Source organism: Microcaecilia unicolor, unplaced genomic scaffold (assembly GCF_901765095.1).
Source record: "Microcaecilia unicolor unplaced genomic scaffold, aMicUni1.1, whole genome shotgun sequence".
Lineage (NCBI taxonomy): Eukaryota > Metazoa > Chordata > Amphibia > Gymnophiona > Siphonopidae > Microcaecilia > Microcaecilia unicolor.
In genome coordinates, this window is record NW_021962925.1 from 120141 (window position 1) to 145589 (window position 25449).

General features: G+C 43.0%; 1 protein-coding gene across 1 annotated transcript in view; it reads right to left on the reverse strand.

Moving 5' to 3' along the window:
- The window catches only part of LOC115458670 (obscurin-like protein 1), a 177373-nt gene that overhangs the window by 99913 nt on the left and 52011 nt on the right, over window positions 1-25449 (reverse strand). Inside the window, exons 6-10 of the mRNA XM_030188499.1 lie at window positions 17535-17810; window positions 13314-13586; window positions 9058-9333; window positions 8276-8548; window positions 2099-2374 (exon numbers count right to left, since the gene is read on the reverse strand). Of these exons, the coding sequence (XP_030044359.1) occupies window positions 2099-2374; window positions 8276-8548; window positions 9058-9333; window positions 13314-13586; window positions 17535-17810 (1374 nt within the window). The remainder of the gene's footprint in view (window positions 1-2098; window positions 2375-8275; window positions 8549-9057; window positions 9334-13313; window positions 13587-17534; window positions 17811-25449) is intronic.

Sequence of the window (25449 nt, forward strand, 5' to 3'; positions counted from 1 at the left end):
AACCAGTGAACTTTGTTGAAATAAACATTTAAAGACTTCAAGAACGCCTACTAGTTTTAACCATTGCACCCCCACCCACTCATGAGTTTTGTCACCACTAGGGGTCACCCTAAGGCTTGTACCTCAGTCATCAGGTAGAGATGACTGGCCTTGAAAGTATCTCACACAGATTTGGAGGATATTGTAAAGGACATGTAGTCTGCCCCACTACTTTCCCCTCCAGAACCAGCTTAACCCTGGTTTATGTAAGGTTTCCCCAAATAACCCTCACTTATTTATTTATACCACCTTGACGGTTTTCCTAAAAGCAGTATATTAAATTTCTTAATAAATGTGAAACTTTATGAGACATATGAGACATTTAACAGAAAAGCTTTTATTAAGCCTTTAACAAACTGCTACTCGCTCACATAGCTTTCACTTCTCTCTTCCCTTCTATAATGCATAATACAAGGCATACCCTGTACTTTTAGGCCTCTTCATCCAGCCCTGAAACTTACTGTAATTCCCCAAGTTTTTCATTCACAGACTCCTAACCCACAGACCAGCAGCTTCCCAGACCCCTCTGTTACCTTCGAGAAGCCCTGCAGTTCAAATCTCTTTTACCCCCGCTCCGACTTTTCCCAGGCTGTTCCCCTGCTTGCTTCCCCGTGCTGGACTGCTCTGGGATTCATGGCCCCGCAGAGAGAAGACAACACTGCTTTCCTTCAACTTCTTGTTCCTGGGCTAATTCTCTCCCCTCTTCACCAATCAAAGGGACTCTCTCTGCTCTCAGTTTTTCTTTACCTCCCAGACCTAGGACAAACCATTACCTGCTTAAACCCTCCTTTCTCTTTAGACTGCAGTGAACAAGTTCATTTGGAAAAGCTTATTCTTCAAAGCCCTTTTGCCAGGCAGTTACCTTCTTCTGGGACCCTATTCTCCTGGGATTCTCAGTCCTGTCCTCATATACTGTTAGCTTAGCCCGTGGGTATCTCCAGCCATTCTCTCTTCCACCGGTGAGAACAGCTAATGATGTAGCTCTCTCACTTGGAAAGAAACTGGTTGCAGCTCTTACCTCTCAAGAGACTCTGCTCTCTGCCCAAGCTGGCTGCTGGATGTAGCTCTTAGATTTTGGTTCCTGCCACCTCCCCTATGTCTTCTGTTCCGCCTTGTTACAGGGTGCTTTCCTAAAACAGGATCTATATTTCTGCAGTTTTTTCTGGGATCTGGGGGTCTCCCTGGAGACACTAAGAGGCATATTTTCAAAGCACTTTGGGAGGCTAAGTTCCATAGGTTTCTATGGAACTTTGGGAGGCTAAGTGCTTTGAAAATATGCCTATAAGTGCTTTGAAAATAAGCCTCTATGTGGTTAACTTCTATTCTTCCTTTCCTGGAGACTCCTGACCCACCCTTCTTCGCTGTTTTGCTTTTTTGGCTGTTTTTCTTGCGAAGATTGGTTTCTTCTGTTTTTTGTACCACCCTGTGAATTACATATTATATTTATCAAATCCCCTCTCGGTCTTCTTTTCTCCAAGCTAAAGGACCCTAATCTGTTTAGCCTGTCTTTCTTCATATGGGAGTTGTTTTATCCCCTTTATTATTTATGTCACCCTGCTCTGAACCTTTTCTAGTTTCATAAAACAAGCCTGAGCCAGACAGCCTTCCCTATATGCAGAGTAGAGAACTGCCTAGAAAAAGCTGCCCACCCCCCAGGAGTCAGACTCTTCACAGCCCTGTCCTTGTTTTAGGCCAGCCAACTGACAGCATTTCAAGGAGGACCTCTTTAATCCCAATGCCACCCATAATGTTAGAACAGACTCCTATTGGCTATTAGGGGTCAGCCACCTGTTCCTAGGAATTAGCACAATCATAGGATTGAAAGTACAGTGTATTGCAGAGTCATCAGTCACGTTGACAATACCCAGAGTCACCGAAAAGAACCAAAGTGAACCCCATAATCAGATATACAAAACTTGTTCCGTGCTGATGGTAGGACATTCACTGGTTCAAAGAGTCTATAGTGGAGCAGGCATTCTGTGGCAGTAAACAGATTATGTCACTTTGTGAAAAAGGGCCTGTGCTTATGATTATTGCCTACCCTCTCCTTATGGATTACCTGATACTTCAACTGTGAATGTCATCGTGTCATTGAGTGCATCACATGTGTACGTCCCAGAGTCCTTGGGACAAGGACAGGAGATCAGCAGATTTCTCTTTCTACCCTCACACTGGATGGAGACGTCATTGCTTGGAACCACTTCTTGCCCATCCCGGAACCAGCAGACTGGCGCCTCAGGACTGGAGACCTCACATTCCAGGAACAAGGGCTGGCCTGAAACCACAGTCTTCCTTCGCTGTTGTTCTGGGATCTGCGTGATGCTGACCTGAGGGGCTGAGAGAAAGACCCACTGTCACTGGCAGAAAATGTGACACCAAGAGACGTAATTTGCCAAGAGAAAAATAATTCACCATGTCTGACTGTAAATGTAACAGACAACAAAAGACATGACATACTGTCAGTGGCTGAAAATGGGACTGACATCAAGAGACGTAATTCACTGTGACCGACTGTAAATGTAGCAGACGCCAACAGACAAGGAATTTAGTCACTTGCTGAAAGTGTGACTGACACCAAGAGATGTGATTCACCACGACTGACTATAATGTAACAGACACCAACAGATATAAGATATTGTTACCGGATGTAAATGTCACTGTCACCAAGAGACATGATTCACACCCCATAAAAGTTATTATCTGTGGTGTCTGGTGCTAGTGAAGCAGGAGAATTAAAATTAGAATTTATTATTTCTAAACCACCTTTATCCAAGGTGGAGTACAAATAAAACATACATAACACTTCCAAAAGCAAGAAACATAGAAACGTAGTTCAATGAAAAAATAGCTTGCATCAAGTCTATATATCCAAAAGGAGCAGTGGGTGTTCAGCCTTTCTGCAGTTGGCTATTGGAGATGATAGTTCTAGGACTTCATCATCAACTTGTACCATGACTTCATGCTTCTTAACACAGCACAATAAGGAAAGCAAATTGGGACACTGTTTAGTACAAGGATTTCCTAGGGTCTGTAATAGCAGTACCTCTCAGCTCAACCTGCAGCGTATAAGTAAAGTCTGTGCATAAATTTGGAACCTTTTTCTTATGAGGAAAGGCTAAAGAGGCTAGGACACTTCAGCTTGGAGAAGAGACAGCTGAGGAGGGATATGATAGAGATCTAAAAAATCTTGAGTGGAGTGGAATGGGTAGATGGAAATGGCTTACTTACTCTTTCCAAAAATACATAGTAAATTCATAACAAACCAGAGAAAATATTTCTTCACAAAGTGTAATTGTGGAATTGTATGACTGAAGGAAACTTTGAACCATTAGGTGGAGAATGATGACAAAAAAAGCAGACGTTCTTAACACATACTTTTGTTCTGTCTTCACAGAAGAAAATCTTGGAGTAGGACCTCAGTCAGCTGATAAAGGGTATATATGAGAATGGATAGATATTGTATTGTTCATGGAAGAAAACATTTTTGAATAATTTGAAAAACTGAAAGTGGACAAATCCATGGGGCCAGATGGGATCCATCCCAGAATCTTGAGACAGCTCAGAGAGGTTCTGGTGGGTCCTCATAAAGATTTGTTTAATAATCCTTAGAGACTGAAGAGGTTCCAGAGGACTGGAGAAGAGCAGATGAGGTCCCTCTTCATAAAAATGGACACAGAAATGTAGGAAACTACATGCCCCTAAGCCTCACTTCGGTAGCTGGAAAGGTAATGGAGGCACTGCTCAAGGAAAGGATAATGAATTTCCTGGAATCCAATGGGTTAGAAGATCCGAGGCAACATAGCATTACCAAAGGAAAATCCTGTCAAACGAATCTGATTGATTTAAGAATTGGATGGAGGACACGTCTTAGATGTAGTCTGCTTGGATTTCAGCAAGGCCTTTGATATGGTTCCTTATAGGAGACTGATGAATAAACTCACCTGGCTAAGCTTAGGACTCAAAGTGGTGAACTGGATTGGAAACTTGTTGACTGACAGATAGAAGAGGGTAGTGGGTAAATGGAATTTACTAAGAATATGGAAAGGTAAATAGTGGAGTGCCTCAGGGATCGATACCGGGGCCATTTCTATTCAACATTCTAACTAGAGTGACAGTGCCGAAGGGTTAGAAGGAAAAGTCTGTCTTTTTGTGGAAGACACCAAGATTTGTAACAAGAGTGGACACCTCAGAGGGAATGGACAACATAAAAAGGGAGCTACGAAAATTAGAAAAATGTTCTAAATGATTGGCAGTTAAAATTTAATGCAAAGAAGTGCCATGTGATGTACTTGGGGTGTAGAAATAAAAAAAAGCAGTATGTGCTAGGGTGCGAGAGACTGATTTGCACAGATCAGGAGAAGGACCTTGGGGTGACAGTTTCTGAGGATCTCAAAGCAGCAAAACAATATGACAAGGCGGTGGCTATGGCCAGAAGGATGCTAGGCTGCACACAGAGAGACATAACCAGCAGAAGAAAGAAAGTGTTGATGCCTCTTGTGAGAAAAAAAGAAGAGGGATTGTAATGGACCTGCCACCTGAAGCTCATTACTCCCCTACCCCTTTATGGAATAAAGAAAGCATAGGAAAACCAGTTGTAAGCAAACCTGCAGCTAGGAGAGGGCTGCCGTGTCTTCTAGTAAAAGGTTGCTAGGCACCCAAGGAAAGGGGAGGAAGGTTCAGGAAAAATTCTGATTACCCAGACAGGTTGAGAAGGAACTGCCCAAAAAGGGGGAGGGCTTTAAAACTCCTAGAACACGGGACTGGGAATGGGAAAAGGAGAAGCATTTTCCCCAACCCATGGATATGGAAGCCACTAATACTCTGGAGGAAGTAAGGGGAGGAGCCCATGGAGTTTGAGAGTCCAGCCACTATAATGAAGAGTATGAAAAAATGAAACTAGGAAATTGACCCCTGCTATGCTATGCTATTTGGGTCTTATAACCTGCCAAATCTTTGCAAAAGGAATTCAAGGCGGGATAATAATCAGATAAACAACTGATACAAAACATCAGGATGTAACAACTACAGTACAATTTGAAACTAAAACGAGTTAGAGCAGACTAACTACCATTAGGAAAAAGATATGTTTTTAAAGCTTTCTGAAAATCAAATTATGTAAAGAGTGAAACTCAATAGGCAAACTGTTCCAAAGACGGACAGCAGAGAACAAAAACGATTCTGAAAATAGTATCTAAAAACAAATGCCTTTTACAGATGGAAAAGCCAATAGCAGGAAATTACATGTTCTCAATAAAACCAAGCTTTTTTAGTAGCTTAAAACTATTCAAAAAAATCAGCAGAACAAAGGCCATGTAAACATATTATTTTGAATTTAATTCCACCTGAAACCGGCAGCCAGTGCAACTTTGCCAGCAATGGAGAAAAGTTATCATATTTTAAGCAACGAAATATCAGCCTGGCTGCTGAATTTTGAATCATCTGTAATCTAGACATCTGTTTAACCATAAGTCCTATGTATAAAGAATTGCCTTAGTCTAGCAAAGAAAGAATTGTTAACTGCACTATAGTTTTGAAATATTAATTTAAAAAGTAGGCGAACGTCAAGCGTAATTGCTTAAGTTTAAAGTAAGCTTTGCGTATAACATTCTTTACTTGAGGTTCCATAGAAAGGGAATGATCCAATATAACACCCAACATTCTTAACTCATGTTCAACCTGAAATGAAAGTTTAATGTTGACAATGATAGATTGTGAGATAATTGAATGGTCCAAACCAAGACTGGGAGACTGGGCATCCAAACGGCAGATGACGTTTAATGTGAGCAAGTGCAAAGTGATTCATGTGGGAAAGAGGAACCCGAACTATAGCTACATGATACAAGGTTCCACATTAGAAGTCATCAACCAGGAAACGGATCTAGGTGTCATCGTTGATGATACATTGAAACCCTTTGCTCAATGTGTGGAGGCAGCTAAGAAAGCAAATAAAATGTTAGGTATTATTAGGAAAGGAATGAAAAACAAAAATAAGAACATTATAATGCCTTTGTATCATTCCATTGTGCGACCGCACATTGAATATTGTGTTCGGTTCTGGTCACCACATCTCAAAAAAAGATATAATGGAATTAGAAAAGGTATAGAGAAGGGCGACAAACAATGATAAAGGGGAAGGAATGACATCCGTATGAGGAAAGGCTAAAGCAGCTAGTGCTCTTCAGCTTGAAGAAAAGATGGCTGAGGGGAGATATGATAGAGGTCTAGAAAATAATGAGTGGAGTGGAACAGGTAGACATGAATCGCTTGTTTACTCTTTCCAAAAATACTAGGACTAGGAGGCACACAATGAAGCTACAAAATAGTAAATTTAAAACAAATCAGAGAAAATATTTCTTCACTCAACGTGTAATTAAACTCTGGAATTTGTTGCCAGAGAATGTCATAAAAGCCGTTAGCTTAGCGGGTTTTTAAAAGTTTGTATAGCTTCCTAAAAGAAAAGTCCATACGCCAGTATTAAAATGGACTTGGGGAAAATCCACTGCTTATTTCTATAATAAGCTGCATAAAATGTATTGTACTTTTTTTGAGCTCTTGCTAGGTACTTGTAATCTGGATTGGCCACTGTTAGAAACAGGATGCTGGGCTTGATGGACTTTCAGTCTGTCCCAGTATGACAATACTTATGTACTTATGTAAGTCAGTGGAGCATATGGAGGGGGGGCAGCATTCTTAGTAGACTGGCCACACAGACATCTCAGCAGAGCAGTGGGGCATCCTAGGAACACTGCAGTGAACTTCACCTAAAAGGTCCCAGGTACACATTTGACCCTTACTTATTTTATTTATTTGAACATTTGATATACAGCAAATTGGTCCTTTACAGGTGACTAAGCGATTCACAATAAAAGGGAATAAAGAGGAGGGAGAGGGAGGGAGGTAGTGGAATAGATGGGAGGGAAAAGAGGGGAGGTAAGGGAGAAACCAGGAAAGAACAGAGCCACGAAATCCAAGCGAGGACAGCGTATCAAGGAGTAGGCGGTGATCAACAGTTTCAAAAGCAGCAGATGGATTGATAATGGTGAGGATAGCATAGAAAAGAAAACAGCGAAGGTGACAAGATGGATGACGCCAAACAAACTTCTACTGGACTCAGAAAAAAGTTCACAGCAAGAGTTTATTCTTAAAAAACTGGACTCCGGATAAATAGGGCCTTTCTTACCATCATTGTCGTCTCTGTTAAGTTTATTTATCTTAACTTTTTTAATGTCAACTTTGAAATTATTAAGACATTTGTTCACATTAGTAATAACCTTATCAAAATTTGTGTCTTTTTGCTTAAGTAGTTCAAGTTTTTCTTCGACCAATGGTTTTATGCTCTAATTCTTTTTTTTGGAAGTTTCTACTATGAGGATCATAAGATCCAATACGCACGTATTAAGGATCGAGCACTACTGGTGGAGGAAAAGAGCATCATCCTGAAAGAGACGAGGCTCTTTCATGATTCGAAGCCCCCTAGGGATGCGTTGTTTCCTTAAATATTGCAAAATGGTAACATAATGTAATTCATTTTGTATAAAATTCTTATTAAGATGTATCATCTCTGACCATATGTCTTCTAGACTGTCTGTATCAGTCCTAAAGACTTCTTCTTCTGGAACAGGTTCCTGTAATAATCGTTGAAGTCTATCTTCTGAGAAACTAAGTACGTCTCCCCAAGGGTCGAAAGCCATGTCGTTCTTCAACACTGGAGAACGGCAAACACAGAAGAAAGCGGACCTCCGCAATGGAAAAACCAGAAGAAAGCGGACCACTTTCTTCTGTGTTTGCCGTTCTCGAGGATAGCATAGAGACATTTGGATCTGGCCAGGAACACATCATTGGAGACTGTAGCAAAGGCTGTTTCAGTTGAATGAAGAGGGCGAAAGCCAGATTGAAGTGGATCAAGAATAGCGTCAGATGAAAGAAAGTCAAGGCAAAGGCGGTGAATAGCACAATTGCCATTTTAGCACTTCCGCCTGTCACTAACATATCCAAAAAATGTCTTGTCCCCAATTTTACCATATTGGCTATTTTTTCTTCCATTTGAATCTTTGCATTCCTGACAATAAAAGCTTCTGCTAGGATGATGTTAGGAAAGGCTTGGACACTCTAGAAGTCACATATATCAGAAAAGCTCAAGATTAATGAACTGACCCAAGACACTGGATTCCTGTCCTAAATCCCAATTCTCTGTGCAAAGCGCAGTGATAGTGAAGTTGGCAGACCCATGACTGACCTGTCACTTTCACAGTGTAGAAAACAGAATCATCGCCCACGTCGCAGACAAACTCCCCCGAGTCTTGCATCTTCGCTGAGGGAATGATCAGCCTGTGATGGACTCCATCACTCTCCACTCTCATGTCTTCATTCGTCTCTACCTCCATGCCATCCTTGTACCAGTGCACCAGGGCACCCGCTCGTGACAGCTCACAACTCAGTACCACCGGCTCCCCGGTCACGTATTCCTGTATGAAATCATCACTGGTATTCACGATTCTTACGGGCGGCTCTGCAAATGCACAAACACAGACAGGACATGTGCAAATGAAAACCAAAGTGTAACTCTTGAGTAAATATCTGTTCCAGCGTAACCAGTCCCAGCCAGGCTGGTACTGCCCAGCATCACCAATGAGAACCAGACTGGAACTGCCCAGAACCACCAATCAGAACCAGGCTGGCACTGCACAGACTCACCAGTCAGAACCAGATTGGCCATGCCTATGCTATTATTCATAGGTTGGCAGTACCCAGAGTAAATGAACAGGATCAAACTGATGATTTTTAGATTGTAAGCTCTTTTGAGCAGGGACTGTCTCTCTCTATGTTGAATGTTCAGCGCTGCGTGCATCTGGTAGCGCTATACAAATATTAATAATAATAATGTAAAGCCTAAACAATGGAGTGCACTTCAGATAAAGTATTCTATGGCAGTAACATGATTCTGTTTCACTTTCTAAACAAAGATCCACATTTATGATGATCTGATCTACAGATTGCTTCCCTCTCCTTCCAGTTTACCTGATACTTCAACTGTGAATGTCATCGTGTCATTCAGTGCATCACATATGTACGTCCCAGAGTCCTCGGGGCAAGGACAGGAGATCAGCAGATTTCTCTTTCTGCCCTCACACCGGATGGAGACGTCATTGCTTGGAACCACTTCTTGCCCATCCTGGAACCAGCGGACTGGCGCCTCAGGACTGGAGACCTCACATTCCAGGAACAAGGGCTGGCCTGAAACCACAGTCTTCCTTCGCTGTTCTTCTGGGATCTGTGTGATGCTGACCTGAGGGGCTGAGAGAAAGACCCACCATCACTGGCTGAAAGTGGGACTGATGCCAAGAGAAAAATAATTCACTAGGATTAAGGGACATGCTTCACTGTGACTTAATTAGTGTAAGTATAACAGATGCCAACAGTCATAGTAAAAACTTTAAAAAGTGTAGCCGTATTAGTCTGGTCGGTGAAACAAAGTTGACAGACCCAAGTGGTATCTTCTACATCGATCAATTTATTTATTGAGGCATGAACTCTCGAGATGTGTCTGATGAAGTGCACTCTGGTCCTCAAAAGCTCAGGCCTCAAACTGATTAGCCTATAAGGTGCAATCTGCCTCTGTCAAAAGAAGTTGATATACTGTCAATAGATGGAAATAAGACTAATGCCAAGAGATATGACTAACTATAATTATGACTGACCCTATCCTACGTTAGTAACTGTCACTGGATGTAAATGTGATTAACGTTAAGAGACGTGATTCACTGTGACTGACTGTAACTATGAGTGACCCCATCCTATGTCCATAAATGTCAAGGATATAAACATGACTAATGCCGAGTGACTCTGTGACTGACCCCATCCTACGTAAGAGGACTCAACATGGCCGGTTTGGCATTTTCTCAACGCCTTTGGATTACATCATCTTCCTCATAGTTGCACTTTTGCTGCTGCTACGACCCTCAATGGTGTATCAGCATTGCTAGTCTTTCTAAAGACTCAATCCTGTTTTATCCCCGTTTCTAGTATATTTTCATTGTTTTTCACCAATCGCAGACTCCTGATGAAGGCACTTTGCCAAAACACGGTGCCATGTTGAGTACGATTTTAGTATTGATTAAAGACTCTTACTTCATCATTACCCGTTCCTGGGATTTTTGGAAAAGTCCTGTTCATCACGCTATTCCCTATTCTCTGACTTTGTTCTGTTTGTAGCAGATCCTGTTTCTCCACCTTGGTCATTGTTTGTGACCCCATCTTACGTCATTAACTGTCACTGGATGTAAATATGACTAACGTTGAGTGACATGATTCAGTGTGGCTGACTGTAACTATGATTGACTCCATCCCATGTCATTAACTGTCACGTAAGACATATATTCTCCATTGTCCTGGAGAACTCTGGAGCGGAGGGCCAAAAATAGCTTCCGCTGCTATTGAGTCTCCCTGCATACATCAGTGTAACTCGGGTCTGCCCTCTAATTGGCTCAGCTCAGTTCCTCTTCTACCTGACCTGGGTCACAGGGATAATTTTTCTCTACCCACCCACCACACTCTCACTCACTCTGCACTCTCCATATAGCCCAGTCCTTCCAATTCGAGCTTGGGAGTGGGTCAAGTTCTGGAATAGAGATCTGGGGATTGGGAAAATTAAGTGGGGCTTATTTATAATGCCTTACCAGTCCCTGGAGTAAGCGTCCCCACTCCCGCTTCAAGAAATCACACAGCACTCCAATAGTGTCTTTTGATGTAAACTCAACTTTACTGAACTTTCTACAAATGGCAGCCAAATCAATCTTATAATGCCATCTATCCAGTAGAACTCCTCTTGTCCATTCAAGATTTGTGCATTACAACCTCAATCCCTTGATTCAAAACCTCACTGCCAGAGAATGTGGTAATAGCAGTTAGTGTATCTAGACTTAAAAACGGTTTGGACACGTTCCTGGAGGAAAAATCCATAGTCTGATATTGAAATAGACATGGGGAAGCCATTGCTTGCCCTGAGATTTGTAGCTTGGAATGTTGCTACTAATTGGGTTTCTGCCAGGCACTTGTGACCTGGATTGGCCACTGTTGGAAGCAGGATACTGGGCTAGATGGACCATTGGTCTGACCCAGCAAGGCTATTTTTATGTTCCTATGTTCCTGTCCTTTATCCATCCCAGAGACTTGTTATAATCCAAGATTGCTTCTGTATTTCCCTGATCACAATCCACAATCAAAGGAGGCTCTTGAATAAACTTGACAGGCTGATGTTAGGACTCAAAGTGGTGAACTGGATTAGGAACTGGTTGACGGACAGAGGCCAGAGGGTGGGGGTTAATGGAATTCACTTGAAGGAAGGAAAGGTGAGTAGTGGAGTGCCTCAAGGATCAGTGCTGGGGCCGATTCTGTTCATTATATTTGTGAGCGACATTGCCGAAGGTTTAGAAGGTAAAGTCAGCCTTTTTGCGGACGATACCAAGATTTGTAACAGAGTGGATACTCTGGAGAGAGTGGAGAACATGAAAAAGGATCTGCACAAGTTAGAAGAATGGTCTAATGTTTGGAAATTAAAATTCAAAGCAAAGAAGTGCAAAGTGATGCACTTAGGGAGTAGAAATCCAAGGGAGACATATGTGCTAGATGGTGAGAGGCTGATATACACAGACAGGGAGAGGGATCTTCATAGTGTGACAAGGTGGTGGCCGTAGCCAGAAGGATGCTAGGCTGTACAGAGAGAGGTGTAACCAGCAGAACAAAGGAGGTGTTGATGCCCCTGTACAAGTCTTTGGTGAGGCCCCAACTGGAATATTGTGTTCAGTTTTGGAGGCCATATCCTCCTAAAGATTTAAGAAGACTTGAAGCAGTCCAGAGGAAGGTGACAAGAATGATATGGAACTTGCACCAAAAGGCATATGAGAAGAGACTGGAAGACCTGAATATGTATACCCTAGAGGAGAGGAGGAACAGGGGAGATATGATACAGACGTTTAAATACTTGAAAGGTATTATTGTAGAAACAAATATTTTCCAGAGAAAGGAAAATGATAAAACTAGATGACATGAATTGAGGTTGTGGGGTGGTAGACTTAGGAGTAATGTCAGAAAATTATTTTTCATAATGGTGGATGCCTGGAATGATCTCCTGAGGGAGGCTGCAAACTTGGTGTAAATGTGTCCATGTACTCTATGGGTGCCCCTTACCCCCGTCCCCTCCCCTGGTGCTAAGCAACGTGAACACTCACTCTTTTGCCATAAGAGCCTACTCATCCCTGACTTAATTGCCGAGAACCTTCTTAGACAAACCCTGGCTCTGACCAGGTGACATAGCTATGCTGGTTGGTGGATGCATCTCCTCCTGCCTTCTCGTTCATGCATTTCCTTTACCTGGCAAGACCAACAGGGGATGAAAGAGAGAGAGGTGGCTGGGAAAGGATAAGGGAGAGGTGGTTGCAAGTGGATAGGGTGGTGGGGGACAGTGAGAGACGGGATGATTGAATGAGGATGGGGATGAGAGAAAGAGGCATCTTAGAGCTGATAGAGTGGTAGAGGGGTGATGAGAGAGGCAGCTGAGGGAGAGCAGGGTGGTGGAAGAGATGAGGAGAAGCCTGGTAGAGATGTTGTGCCACAGCTGGTAAGTGAACCAAAGAGGGAATTGCCTCAGGCACATCTGTTTGGGGCCGTTGGTATGTTGGTTGGGGAAAGGGGGGGGCCGACTTCTGGCAGTGCTATGCAGTGATGCATTAGCAGCTAAATTTACTAAGGTCTGAGAAAAGAGTCAGCCCTACAGTTGCTGCACAGACCCCGGAGGACACCAGTCCCTCCACCGCTCCTGAATTCTGGGTGGGAGAGTGAGGATTGAAGAGGGAAGGGTAAGAAGTCTGAGTTGCTGGCTCCTGTCATGGGCTGGTGAACTCCATGTGTGTAATGTGTATTTTATAAAATACTCTGCCCCAACTCCCCTCCCCCTCCTGGAGTGTCCACATACAGCACAGAGAAGTATGTGCCATCCTCTCAGTATATTACTTATAAGCACAAATTTGAGCACACTCTTTTAAAACATGCTTTAAATGAAGAAAATGCTTTATAAAATTAAACTTTATTCAAGATATTGACTGAAAGGTTTACAACTTTAATTTTCATCATGGCTGAAACAGGCTGACTGTCATCCAGAGATGGAATTCCCTGTCACTGACTGCAACTGACATCACCAGATAGGAGGTACAGTACTGATAATCCCAATTTCCTGTACAAAACTCAGTGATAGTGAAGTTGGCAGAGCCATGACTGACCTGTCACTTTCACAGTGTAGAAAACAGAGTCATGTCCCACATCGCAGACAAACTCCCCCGAGTCTTGCATCTTCACTGAGGGAATGATCAGCCTGTGATGAACTCCATCACTCTCCACTCTCATGTCTTCATTCGTCTCTACCTCCACGCCATCCTTGTACCAGTGCACCAGGGCACCCGCTCGTGACAGCTCACAACTCAGTACCACCGGCTCCCCGGTCACGTATTCCTGTATGAAATCATCACTGGTATTCACGATTCTTACGGGCGGCTCTGCAAATGCACAAACACACACAGGACATGTGCAAATGAAAACTTACAACAGCGAATCACTGTACAGCAACATCCACATGCAAACAGCCCAACGGCATGTTACAAACCCCTAAAGGCAAGCTCTCTGCACCATGAATGCACAACAGAACCTGTTACAAAACCAACTGAATTCATCCTCATCCACAACTACTTCAATAAACACATCTACTGTATTTAGAGATTACAGGGCACCAGAGTGTTTGGGAAGAGACCTTTCTAAAGAGTTACCACAACAAACCTGTCAAATATTACCAGTAAACAAATGATATCTTCATAATTTGAACTGAAGGAAGAGAACCTTAAACATTTCTACAACTGCTTCAATGCATCCTATACCATAATCAAGCTCTAAATGAACTACTCCAGGAAAAATAAAATTACTTACCTGTAACAGATGTTCCTTGAGGGCGGCAGGATGTAATTCTCACCTATGGCAATGACTAAGCCCAGTCCAGGAAGCAGTACTCAAGCAGATTTTTCTAGAAGCCTTTGGGCAGACTCACCCCAAATGCGTGGCTGTTCCCACCTGCTGCTGTTATGTGCGACCTCTTCAGTCCATTACTAGCTAGCCAGAGGAATTCAACTCCTTGGAGAGGTGGGAGAATTGTGAAGATTTAAGTTCTGCTACAGGTTAAGTAACTTAGTGTAAGGAGAATCAGTTACTAGGGCCTGGATCTCACTACCTCTGTGTGCTTAAGTACCTGCCACCAAAAATAAGGCCTTCCAGGTCAGGTACTTCAAGCAGCAGGAATCTAATGGCTCAAAAGGAGTCTTATCAGTTGGGTAAGTGCAACACTGAGGTCCTATGACACTGCATGAAACTTGATGAGAGGTTTCAGCAAGCAAACTAAAGGCTGAAGGGAGATGGGTTTACTTTCTCTCTGATGAAAATAAACTCCAATTGCACTAAAATGTACCTAACAGTTACCCTCTGATAACTGCAGAAGGTATTTAAGCAGTTATATGTGGGGAAAGTAAAAGGAACTATGGTCTTACTCTCACACCATACACCAAACCTCTTCCACTTAAACTGATTTGCTGTCTTGGTGAAGTCCTTCCTAACAGTGGCGTAGCCAAGGGTGGGCCTGGGTGGGCCAGGCCCACCCACTTTGGGCTCAGGCCCACCCAGTAGCAGCACACCTATGCTGATTCCCTAGCCCCACCAGCTGAAAACTCCCAACTACTGTCCCTCCTGCATACCTTGTAAATAGCAGATGGCATGCAGGTGAGACAAGGAGAGACCAGATCACCTGTGCGACAGGGAGGGGTTCTTCTGCCCACCCATCTTGAGTCCAGGCCCACCCAAAGTTGGGTGTCTGGCTATGCCCCTGCTTCCTAACAGCTAACAAGATCTGTAATATACTGTCTGGCAAATCCATATCAACCTCTCAGCATTCAAGCTGTGAGGGCGAAGCACTCTGCGGAGTCAGGAGGATCAGAACTCCTAATTCAGATGGTAGAGAATTCAAATACGTTTAATAAACTAGCAAGGCAAGACTCGCCTTTGCTGATACAGTGCTTATTCATTCCCATTAAACTGTGTCTATCTATATGTTCAATAATCTTTGTTTTTTCACAATAGCTTCAATCATTTTGGTTGGAACTGACATCAGGATTACTGATCTATAGTTTGTTTGTTTTTTATCAACCTGGAGTCCTTTTTAAAAATTAGCATTACAATAATCATGTTCCACTCCTTAGCTACTACAACTGTTTTAAACGATAGGTTACAGATGATTAGTAACAGATAAGCAATTTAATGTTTCAGTTCTTTCAGAACTAAGTGAGTACCATCCGGTCCTGGAGATTTGTTACTCTTTAGTTTGCCAATATGTTCTATTACATCTTCTCCATCGATGTGCTTTAGTTGCTAGGTTTCAGTAAAGAACAAGGTGATGAATTTGTATAGTTTATCTGCTATTACCATATTTATTTATTTATTTATTTATTTGTAGCATTTGTTTCCCACATTTTCCCACCTATTTGCAGGCTCAATGTGGCATAACATTTGCTGTAATGGCGGTTGCCATTTCCGGGTCATGGAATTACAAGTGGTATTGCATTAAGGTATATGCAATACCTTAATAATATATAATGGTAGCATACATGGAATCATAACATACACGGAACAGTTCATGGTATAAATATGTATTATGTGCATATATACATGATAAGGAAGAATACATTATGGTAATGCATGAAGGTTCCTGAGTAATAAATTGGATTGTAACATACATTAGGTCGTCAAATATGGAAAGATCGTATTCGACATAAGGATTAGAGAGGTAGTGTTTGTTCATTAGTAGCAGAGAGGTTAATCAGTCAAGTGATAAGATTTCAACTATGTCTAGGTCTTATAAAGTCTAATTATTTAGTATTTAAGATGGGTTTTTATGGTATGCCTTCTTGAACAGATCTGTTTAACACATGAGATAATTGATAACTTAACACATGAGATGCCAATACATGAGATAATTGGATTTAGCTCAGTAGCCTTCGGAAGATAGTTAGGTCTTGAGTTGTTTTTATGGCCTTTGGTAGTGTGTTCCATAGCTGCGTGCAAATGTATGAGAAACTGGTCGCGTATGTGGATTTATATTTTAGTCCTTTGCAGTTAGGGTAGTGGAGATTGAGGAATGTGCGTGCTGAACTTTTTGCGTTTCTGGTAGGTAAGTCTATCAGGTCTGACATATAGGTCGGGGCTTCCCCGTGGACGATTTTGTGGACTAGGGTGCAAACTTTGAACGCAATTCGTTCTTTTAATGGGAGCCAGTGTAGTTTCTCTCTTAGGGGTTTGGCGCTTTCGTATTTCGCTTTCCCAAATATGAGTCTAGCTGCTGTGTTTTGAGCGGTTCTTTGCGTCCAGCATAAATGGCATTACAGTAGTCTAGATGGCTTAACACCATTGATTGTACTAGGCTGTGGAATACTTCCCTTGGGAAGAAAGGATTGATCCTTTTAAGTTTCCACATTGAGTAGAACATTTTCTTTGCTGTATTTTTCGCATGATCTTCAAGTGTGCGATTTCGGTCAATTGTGACTCCCAGGATTTGCAAGCTGTCTGAGACCGTAAGGGTATAGTCCGGGGTCTTTATGGTATTGGGTTTGTTTGTATTGTATTGTGAGGTCAGGGTGAGACATTGTGTTTTTTCTGCGTTTAGTTTTAGTTGGAATGCGTCCGCCCATATCCTCCTTGAGCACTTCTTTTACCCTTTGGTCATAGAGCAATCCAGCTACCTCATGACCTTTTTGTTTCAAATGTACTTGAAAAGGTTTTTAGTATTAATTTTTGCCTCTAGGGTAAACTTGTTTTCAAACTCTTCTTTGGCCTGCCTCACACTGCCCATAATTTCCAATCACAACTACAGTTACAGTTCGGTCTCTCATAGCTCGCTAATACCAGTTTCGTAGTTCACAGTGGGCTACAACCAAGAAGCTAGAAAAAATAAATCTAGGATGTAACAAAATAAAAATAACTGAACTAATCTACATAACAAAATAAAACAAAATAATATAATAAATAATGTCCTTATCACAAATGTATTGAAAAGCAGGGTCTTTGGACCCTTCTTAAAAAGATCAAAAGGGGATAAGTTCCTTAAAAGGGAGTTGCACTAACTAGCTGCTTGATAAGCAAACAGGCCAGTAAATATTCTCTTAGAGGTGATCCCCTGAGGACTGGGAAAAGCTAAGATGACACTGGCTGGTGTCACCAAACAGAACCAAGTTAATGAGGCAGAGCCCGAACCATATCACCAGAAATAGAAACTTTGTTTTGTGCTAATGGTAAGACATTGACTGGTTCATGGAGTGTACTATGGAGCAGGTAGTCTGTTTCAGTTTTTTAAACAAAGAACCACATTTATGATGATCTGATCTACAGATTGCTTCCCTTTCCTTCCAGTTTACCTGATACTTCAACTGTGAATGTCATCGTGTCATTGAGTGCATCACATGTGTACATCCCAGAGTCCTCGGGGCAAGGACAGGAGATCAGCAGATTTCTCTTTCTGCCCTCACACCGGATGGAGACGTCATTGCTTGGAACCACTTCTTGCCCATCCCGGAACCAGCGGACTGGCGCCTCAGGACTGGAGACCTCACATTCCAGGAACAAGGGCTGGCCTGAAACCACAGTCTTCCTTCGCTGTTCTTCTGGGATCTGCGTGATGCTGACCTGAGGGGCTGAGAAAAAGACCCACTGTCACTGGCTGAAAATGTGACACCAAGAGACGTAATTTGCCAAGAGAAAAATAATTCATTGTGACTGATTGTAAATGTAACAGATGCCAACAGACATGAGATACTTTCATTGGATGAAAATGGGACTGACACCAAGAGTCTCATTCATTGGGAGTGACTGTAAATATATCAGATGATAACAGACATGAGATACTATCAGTGGATGTAAACATGACTGACACCAAGAGACGTAATTCACTGGGATGTATTTCACTGGGACAGATGCCAACACATGAGATAATTGGATTTAGCTCATAAGTACATAAGTATTGCCATACTGGGAAAGACCAAAGGTCCATCAAGCCCAGCATCCTGTTTCCAAAAGTGGCCAATCCAGGTCACAAATACCTGGCAAGATCCAAAAAAAGTACAAAACATTTTGTTCTGCTTATCCCAGAAATAGTGGATTTTCCCCAAGTCCATTTAATAATGGTCTATGGACTTTTCCTTTAGGAAGCCGTCCAAACCTGTTTTAAACTCCGCTAAGCTAACCGCCTTTACCACATTCTCTGGCAACGAATTCCAGACTTTAATTATATGTTGAGTGAAGAAAACTTTTCTCCCATTCGTTTTAAATTTACTACATTTTAGCTTCATCGCATGCCCCCTAGTCCTAGCATTTTTGGAAAGCGTAAACAGATGCTTCACATCTACCCGTTCAACTCCACTCATTATTTTATAGACCTCTATCATATCTCCCCTCAGCTGCCTTTTCTCCAAGCTGAAGAGCCCTAGACGCTTCAGCCTTTCCTCATAGGGAAGTCGTCCCATCCCCTTTATCATTTTTGTCGCCCTTCTCTGCACCTTTTCTAATTCCACTATATCTTTTTTGAGATGCGGTGACCAGAATTTAACACAATATTCGAGGTGCGGTCGAACAATGGAGCAATACAAAGGCATTATAACAGCCTAATTTTTGTTCCATTCCTTTCCTAATAATACCTAACATTATATTTGCTTTCTTAGCCGCAGCAGCACACTGAGCAGAAGGTTTCAACGTATCATAAACGACGACACCTAGATCCCTTCCTTGGTCCGTGACTCCTAACGTGGACCCTTGCAAGACGTAGCTATAATTTGGGTTCCTCTTTCCCACATGCATTACTTTGCACTTGCTCACATTAAACGTCATGTTGACAACAGGGGCATAGCCACGGGCGGGCATGGACGGGCCCAGGCCCAGCCACTTTCCCTCCAGGCCCGTCCACCCAACACAGACCTGCCAAGTCTCCTGTGAAACACGAGGCGCCTGCTCCCATTTCCGGCCACTGCTGCTTCTCCTGTTGAGCAGCAGCGGCCACTGCTACAAAAACAAAAAATGTTTTTAAAAAGCAAGCGCGGCACCGCAGGCAGCCATCAGGCATTGGCTGTCGGCTCTGCAGCTGCTCCTCTCGCCTCTCACGTCGCTGCGCTCCTCCGGGGTCATGCTCCAGGGGCAGTAATATGAGAGGTGAGAGGAGCGGCTGCAGAGCCAACAGCCAATGCCTGATGGCTGCCTGTGGTGCCAAGCTTTCTTTTTAAAAACATTTTTGGTGGTTTAACTAGCTCTTTTGTTTTTGTAGCGGCTGCTGCTGCTCAACAGGAGAAGCAGCAGTGGCTGGAAATGGGAGCTCAATGCGTGTTTCATGGGAGACTTGGCAGGTCTGTGTTGGGTGGGCGGGTCTGGATGGAAAGAAGGGGATAGAGAGAGAGACACTGGATGGAAGAATCGGGAGAGGGGGTAGACGGATGGAAGGATTGGGAGAGAAAGAGGGAAAACAGATGGAAGGATGGGGAGAGAAAGGGGGAGATGGATGAATGGATGCAGAGAGAAAGGCGAGAGACTGGAAGGATGTGGAGAGAGAAGGGACACTGAACAGAAAAGGGTAGAGAGATAGAGACACTGGATAGAAGGAGGGGGAGAGAGACATTAGATGGAAGGATCAGGAGAGAGGGTAGATGGGTGGAAGGATGGGGAGAGAAAGAGCAGACACTGTATGGAAGGATGCAGAAAGAAAGAGGGGAGACATTGGAAGGATGGGAAGAGAAAGAGGGGAGACACTGGAAGGATGGGGAGAGAAAGAGGAGAGACACTGGAAGGATTGGGAGAGAAAGAGGGAAAACAGATGGAAGGATGGGGAGAGAAAGGGGGAGATGGATGAATGGATGCAGAGAGAAAGGCGAGAGACTGGAAGGATGTGGAGAGAGAAGGGACACTGAACAGAAAAGGGTAGAGAGATAGAGACACTGGATAGAAGGAGGGGGAGAGAGACATTAGATGGAAGGATCAGGAGAGAGGGTAGATGGGTGGAAGGATGGGGAGAGAAAGAGGAGACACTGTATGGAAGGATGCAGAAAGAAAGAGGGGAGACATTGGAAGGATGGGAAGAGAAAGAGGGGAGACACTGGAAGGATTGGGAGAGAAAGAGGGAAAACAGATGGAAGGATGGGGAGAGAAAGGGGGAGATGGATGAATGGATGCAGAGAGAAAGGCGAGAGACTGGAAGGATGTGGAGAGAGAAGGGACACTGAACAGAAAAGGGTAGAGAGATAGAGACACTGGATAGAAGGAGGGGGAGAGAGACATTAGATGGAAGGATCAGGAGAGAGGGTAGATGGGTGGAAGGATGGGGAGAGAAAGAGGAGACACTGTATGGAAGGATGCAGAAAGAAAGAGGGGAGACATTGGAAGGATGGGAAGAGAAAGAGGGGAGACACTGGAAGGATGGGGAGAGAAAGAGGAGAGACACTGGAAGGATTGGGAGAGAAAGAGGGAAAACAGATGGAAGGATGGGGAGAGAAAGGGGGAGATGGATGAATGGATGCAGAGAGAAAGGCGAGAGACTGGAAGGATGTGGAGAGAGAAGGGACACTGAACAGAAAAGGGTAGAGAGATAGAGACACTGGATAGAAGGAGGGGGAGAGAGACATTAGATGGAAGGATCAGGAGAGAGGGTAGATGGGTGGAAGGATGGGGAGAGAAAGAGCAGACACTGTATGGAAGGATGCAGAAAGAAAGAGGGGAGACATTGGAAGGATGGGGAGAGAAAGAGGGGAGACACTGGAAGGATGGGGAGAGAAAGAGGAGAGACACTGGAAGGATGGGGAGAGAAAGAGGAGAGCTGCTGAATGGAAAAGGGGAGTAGAGAAAGACTGGAGAATAAGAGGAAGGGGCATGGGAAGAACAAGGGTGAAAGATGAAAAGCCATAGGTAGATGAAGGAAATTAAAGAATGGATAGTAAGAATGAATTAAATCTGGACAGAGAGAGAGGCTGAAAATATTGAAGAAAGCAAAGAAAAAGGAGAGAAAAATGACAAATGGCCAGGAAACCCTGGCAGAAGAGTTAAGCGAAAACGAAGGAAAGCAGAATCTAGAGACTGGGAGCGACACAATGAGAAAAAGTAAATGGCCATACAACAAAGGTAAAGAAAATAATTTTATTTTTAATTTAGGATCAAGTAATATGGTACCTGTGTTAATAACGTTTCAGAGACCAATACTTCCTTCCTTAGGTCAGGAGAGGATACCGTAACAGCATTATACTGACCTGAGGCAGGAGGTTTTGGCCTCTGAAAGCTCACTGAAAAGGATTAGGCTATTAAATAAATTGTCTGAAATCTGATGCACTGAAAAGCAGCACTTTACCTTGTGTGACAAATGCATCTGATTAGTGTGACTAAATTTTGCTGGGGGAGGGGGGTAGAGAGAAAATTTTGTGCCCACCCACTTTGGGTTCAGGCCCACCCAAAATTGGCAGTCTGGCTACACCACTGGTTGTCAACTGTGAATATGTTGGTCTGGTGGCCAGAAATGAAACATGACATACAGGATCATGTGGCCTCCTGTGTGATTTGTGCTTCATTTGGGAGACAACCTAAAAAGAAAAGGGGACAGCTGATGAGAGCGCCACCACGGGGACCATTTGATAGACTACAGATAGATCATGTGGGCCCTCTCCCTTTAACAACTAGGAAAAACAGATTTTTACTCACGATAGTCGATTCCTTTTCCCATTGGGTAGCAGCATTACCGGAATCAGATCAAACTGCCAGAACCACAGCTGAGGTCTTAACTATGCAATTTTTTTACACGTTGGGGAATTCCTATTGAATCTAATAATGGTCCTGCTTTTGTTTCTCAGCTAGTCAAGGAATTGTTTGATTTTCTAGGCATAGAACAGGTAGAATGTATGAATCAAACAATCAAAGCACATCTCAGCCCTATGCTGAATCTGACAGGGAAAAATTGGGATCAGGCCCTCCCTTTGGTCCTTAAGCGTATCAGAGCCAATGTCTGTTAAGTCCACAGGTTTTGCCCCATATGAAGCCTTAATGGGAAGGCCAATGCCTCGATGGGAAAATCTGCTACATCCTTTTCTCCCGGAGGATCAGACTGTAGTTCTTGCAAATGAGTGGATGAAATCCCTGCAAGAACACCTAAAAGAAATCCAGACCACTGTGCTGGCAAACACAGAAATGTCTAGGGATTACCTACAGTTATTTTACTGTGATAGTCAGTGTGCTTCTAGTATGGCACGTTTTCTGTTCAGTGTGGTACTGTATGTGTTCTCCTTTACCCAAGTCTCATTACAGGAACTATCGTCCGAATATGCACAATTGGTTGGGCCAGTTCCACAGATGGGGTATATCGCTATCAAGAAATACCCCCACCATTCCCTGAAGGAAAAGACCTGGTTATCCTGAGTTTCTGTTCGGCGCAAGACAGACCAGTTTACTATTCCCTAAACATCACTCACGCACAGTGGGCTCCACCAATTTCCACTTCCCTAGAAAGAACACAAGAATTGATTGCACCCCCAGAAAAATACTTTCTAGGCCCTCCTGCCTTGATTCTGTGCAATATTTCCTGCCAGGATAAAGGTACTTGGCAGATTACTTATACGTTGATTCAAAGTATTCAACGGCACAATACTGAGACTTCTTTCTTTTTTGATGTACCTTGTTTACCTACCACCCCTCCTCCCACCTCCCCTACCACTCCAGCTCCTTCTATTCTGTACCTCTCAGATATTAATTTGTTCCAGGAGGGGAAACCATTTCAGATTAAATACGATGCACCCCATGATGTTTTATATGATATAGAATACCACTTTCTTACTTGGCATCTGTTTCCTAAAGTATTTCTAGTCACTACCAAATATCCAAACTGCTCTCAATTTGTTGCCAACCACATACATATGTTTAATACGTGGTTGGATATGCAGTCAGTCACACCCCCAGCCAATCCCTCTAGATACAAGTGGAAATTATTGGACACCATTTTAGGGGGCACAGAAACTGCACTGGGAGCCCTTAATACAATTGATATAGAGGTGCTCCGGAATAAGATGGGATCCACAGCTCAACATTTTTCTGAAGGGTTTACCTCACAACATATTATTAATGAGGGTTCAGCTAAATTATCTAATGTAACATGGTAACATAGTAGATTACGGCAGAAAAAGACCTGCACGGTCCACCCAGTCTGCCCAACAAGATAAATTCATATGTGTATACCTTACCTTGATTTGTACCTGTCTTTTTCAGGGCACAGACCATATAAGTCTGCCCAGCACTATCCCCGCCTCCCAACCACCAGCCCTGAACAAATTGTAGATACCTTTGCTCTTATATCACCCATTGTAGAACAGAAAATTGTGACTTTAGCACATGAAGAATACAGGTTGGGAAAGAATATTTTATGGGCTATGGCCTGTGGTCAAATACAGATTGAGCTTATTACTATCTTAAAGGAAATTCTGATCACGTCTAAGTTAGACCACTAGCCACCATCTCTTGTTCAGATGGCTAGCACCAAATTACCAGAATTTGCTATAGCTCACCTTGATTGGTGGACGGTTAGTTCACAACAAGGATGCTCTATCTGTACTTTGATCCCATGGTCAGGACAACATACAGTTATTTACCCTGTTGTTCTAGCCTGTGCCAGCGGATGCCCTTTCATTTCCAGTGTGAACCTCATCAGTTTAAAGAGATGGACAGCTCCTGCTGGAGCAATTCATCCTCCTGTACTCTGACTGCCAAACGATTGTATTCACCCACTGTCTCACATAGGGTGTACTACCTTGGAGCTGGACACTTTTGTTTTAATCTGTTCTTTCCTCAAAATATTTATTTTTCCATTGCTCCCCATGTACATGACATCCGCCTCCCTAAGAACACTTTGCTGTACAGTTCGAACTATTTACAGAACAATACTTGGTGCAGTCATACACCGATGGTCTTCATTACCATTAATGAGACAACATATTCTGCACCTCTGGTTACCAATGACTCTCTTGACATTCCAGATTTTATTCCATAGGCTGTACATCCACTCCCTCTGGGCATGGGAGAAGAGACTTTACACAAACTAATGAACTTTACTGAACTTCATGCCTATATGGACCATCTGAAAACAACCTCCACAGAAGTGAATCATACCATCACCTATGAGAATGGACAAATTAGACAGACTGTTCAAAATTTGCTACAAGACTCCCATGTCTCAGCACGGGAATTATTCTTTGGATATTCACCTACTGCTGATCATGTCTTTAATGTTTTAATTCACTCTATCATTATTTTAACTGGTGTACAAGTATTGCTATGCATTGGTATGATTTTCATGTGCTGTAAACTTAGACATATGTACAACTCTTTGCAAAGTTTAACCTATAAAATACCCTCACCCCTATAAAGCAGCTATACACACACACACACTACTTTCCTTCCCATCTGAAATTTTGTTTAAACTACTTTCTTCCCAGCATTTACATTTTAATCTGGCATGGTAATTGGGTTTTTTTTTAACAGTTCCATCATCTACCTTGGAACCACTCTAGTCTAGCAGGTTAAATTGAGCTTTTTATACTGGGTATCCTGGTACCTGTAGGCCTTAACCTCCAAAGTGCTGCATCCCTTATGCACTGTCCATTCTCAAAGACGGGTAAGGGGTGGCATATTGGGTTATCCCCACCCACTAATGACTGCCCCACCTAAGGCACGAGGCTTGGACTCAAAAGGGGTCTTAAACATTTCACTATTGTCGAGATATGAATAAGCAGGGCAGGGGACCTGCTAGAACTAGCAGGAACAATATAACTGGAGGTAAAAAGGAACATGAACAGTCGTCACTACAGTGACAGATCAGATATTCAGGTTTCCTTCCATCTTGCCTCCATGCACAAAAAAAAAAAAGTGGTGGAGATGTCAGGATGGCTGCATGTCAGGATTGATGAAACCAGCTTCTGACTTCTGAGAACTCCCCCCTCCCTCAGGAATCACTAAGGATGGCAAATGAACCAAATGTTGCCCAGCTGCCTGCTACTCCTGTGTTTCTTAATTAGTCCTGATTAACATACCTTTTGTCCTATCTGGGAGCAGGGCTTGAGAACAACCAAAGCCAGACAGATAGGCTCCAGAACTAGGGACTTCAAAGAGGAAAATCTATGAAAATGGTCACCTTCCTTGCCTCAAGAAGGTACACTTGAGTTTGTAAAGCAAAGAGCTGAAATCAAAGGCTAGGAAGAAAATAAGTTATTTGATATATATAAAGCAGAGCACAGGGCTCTGCTCTCATTTCTCTCTCTTTCTTTCTTT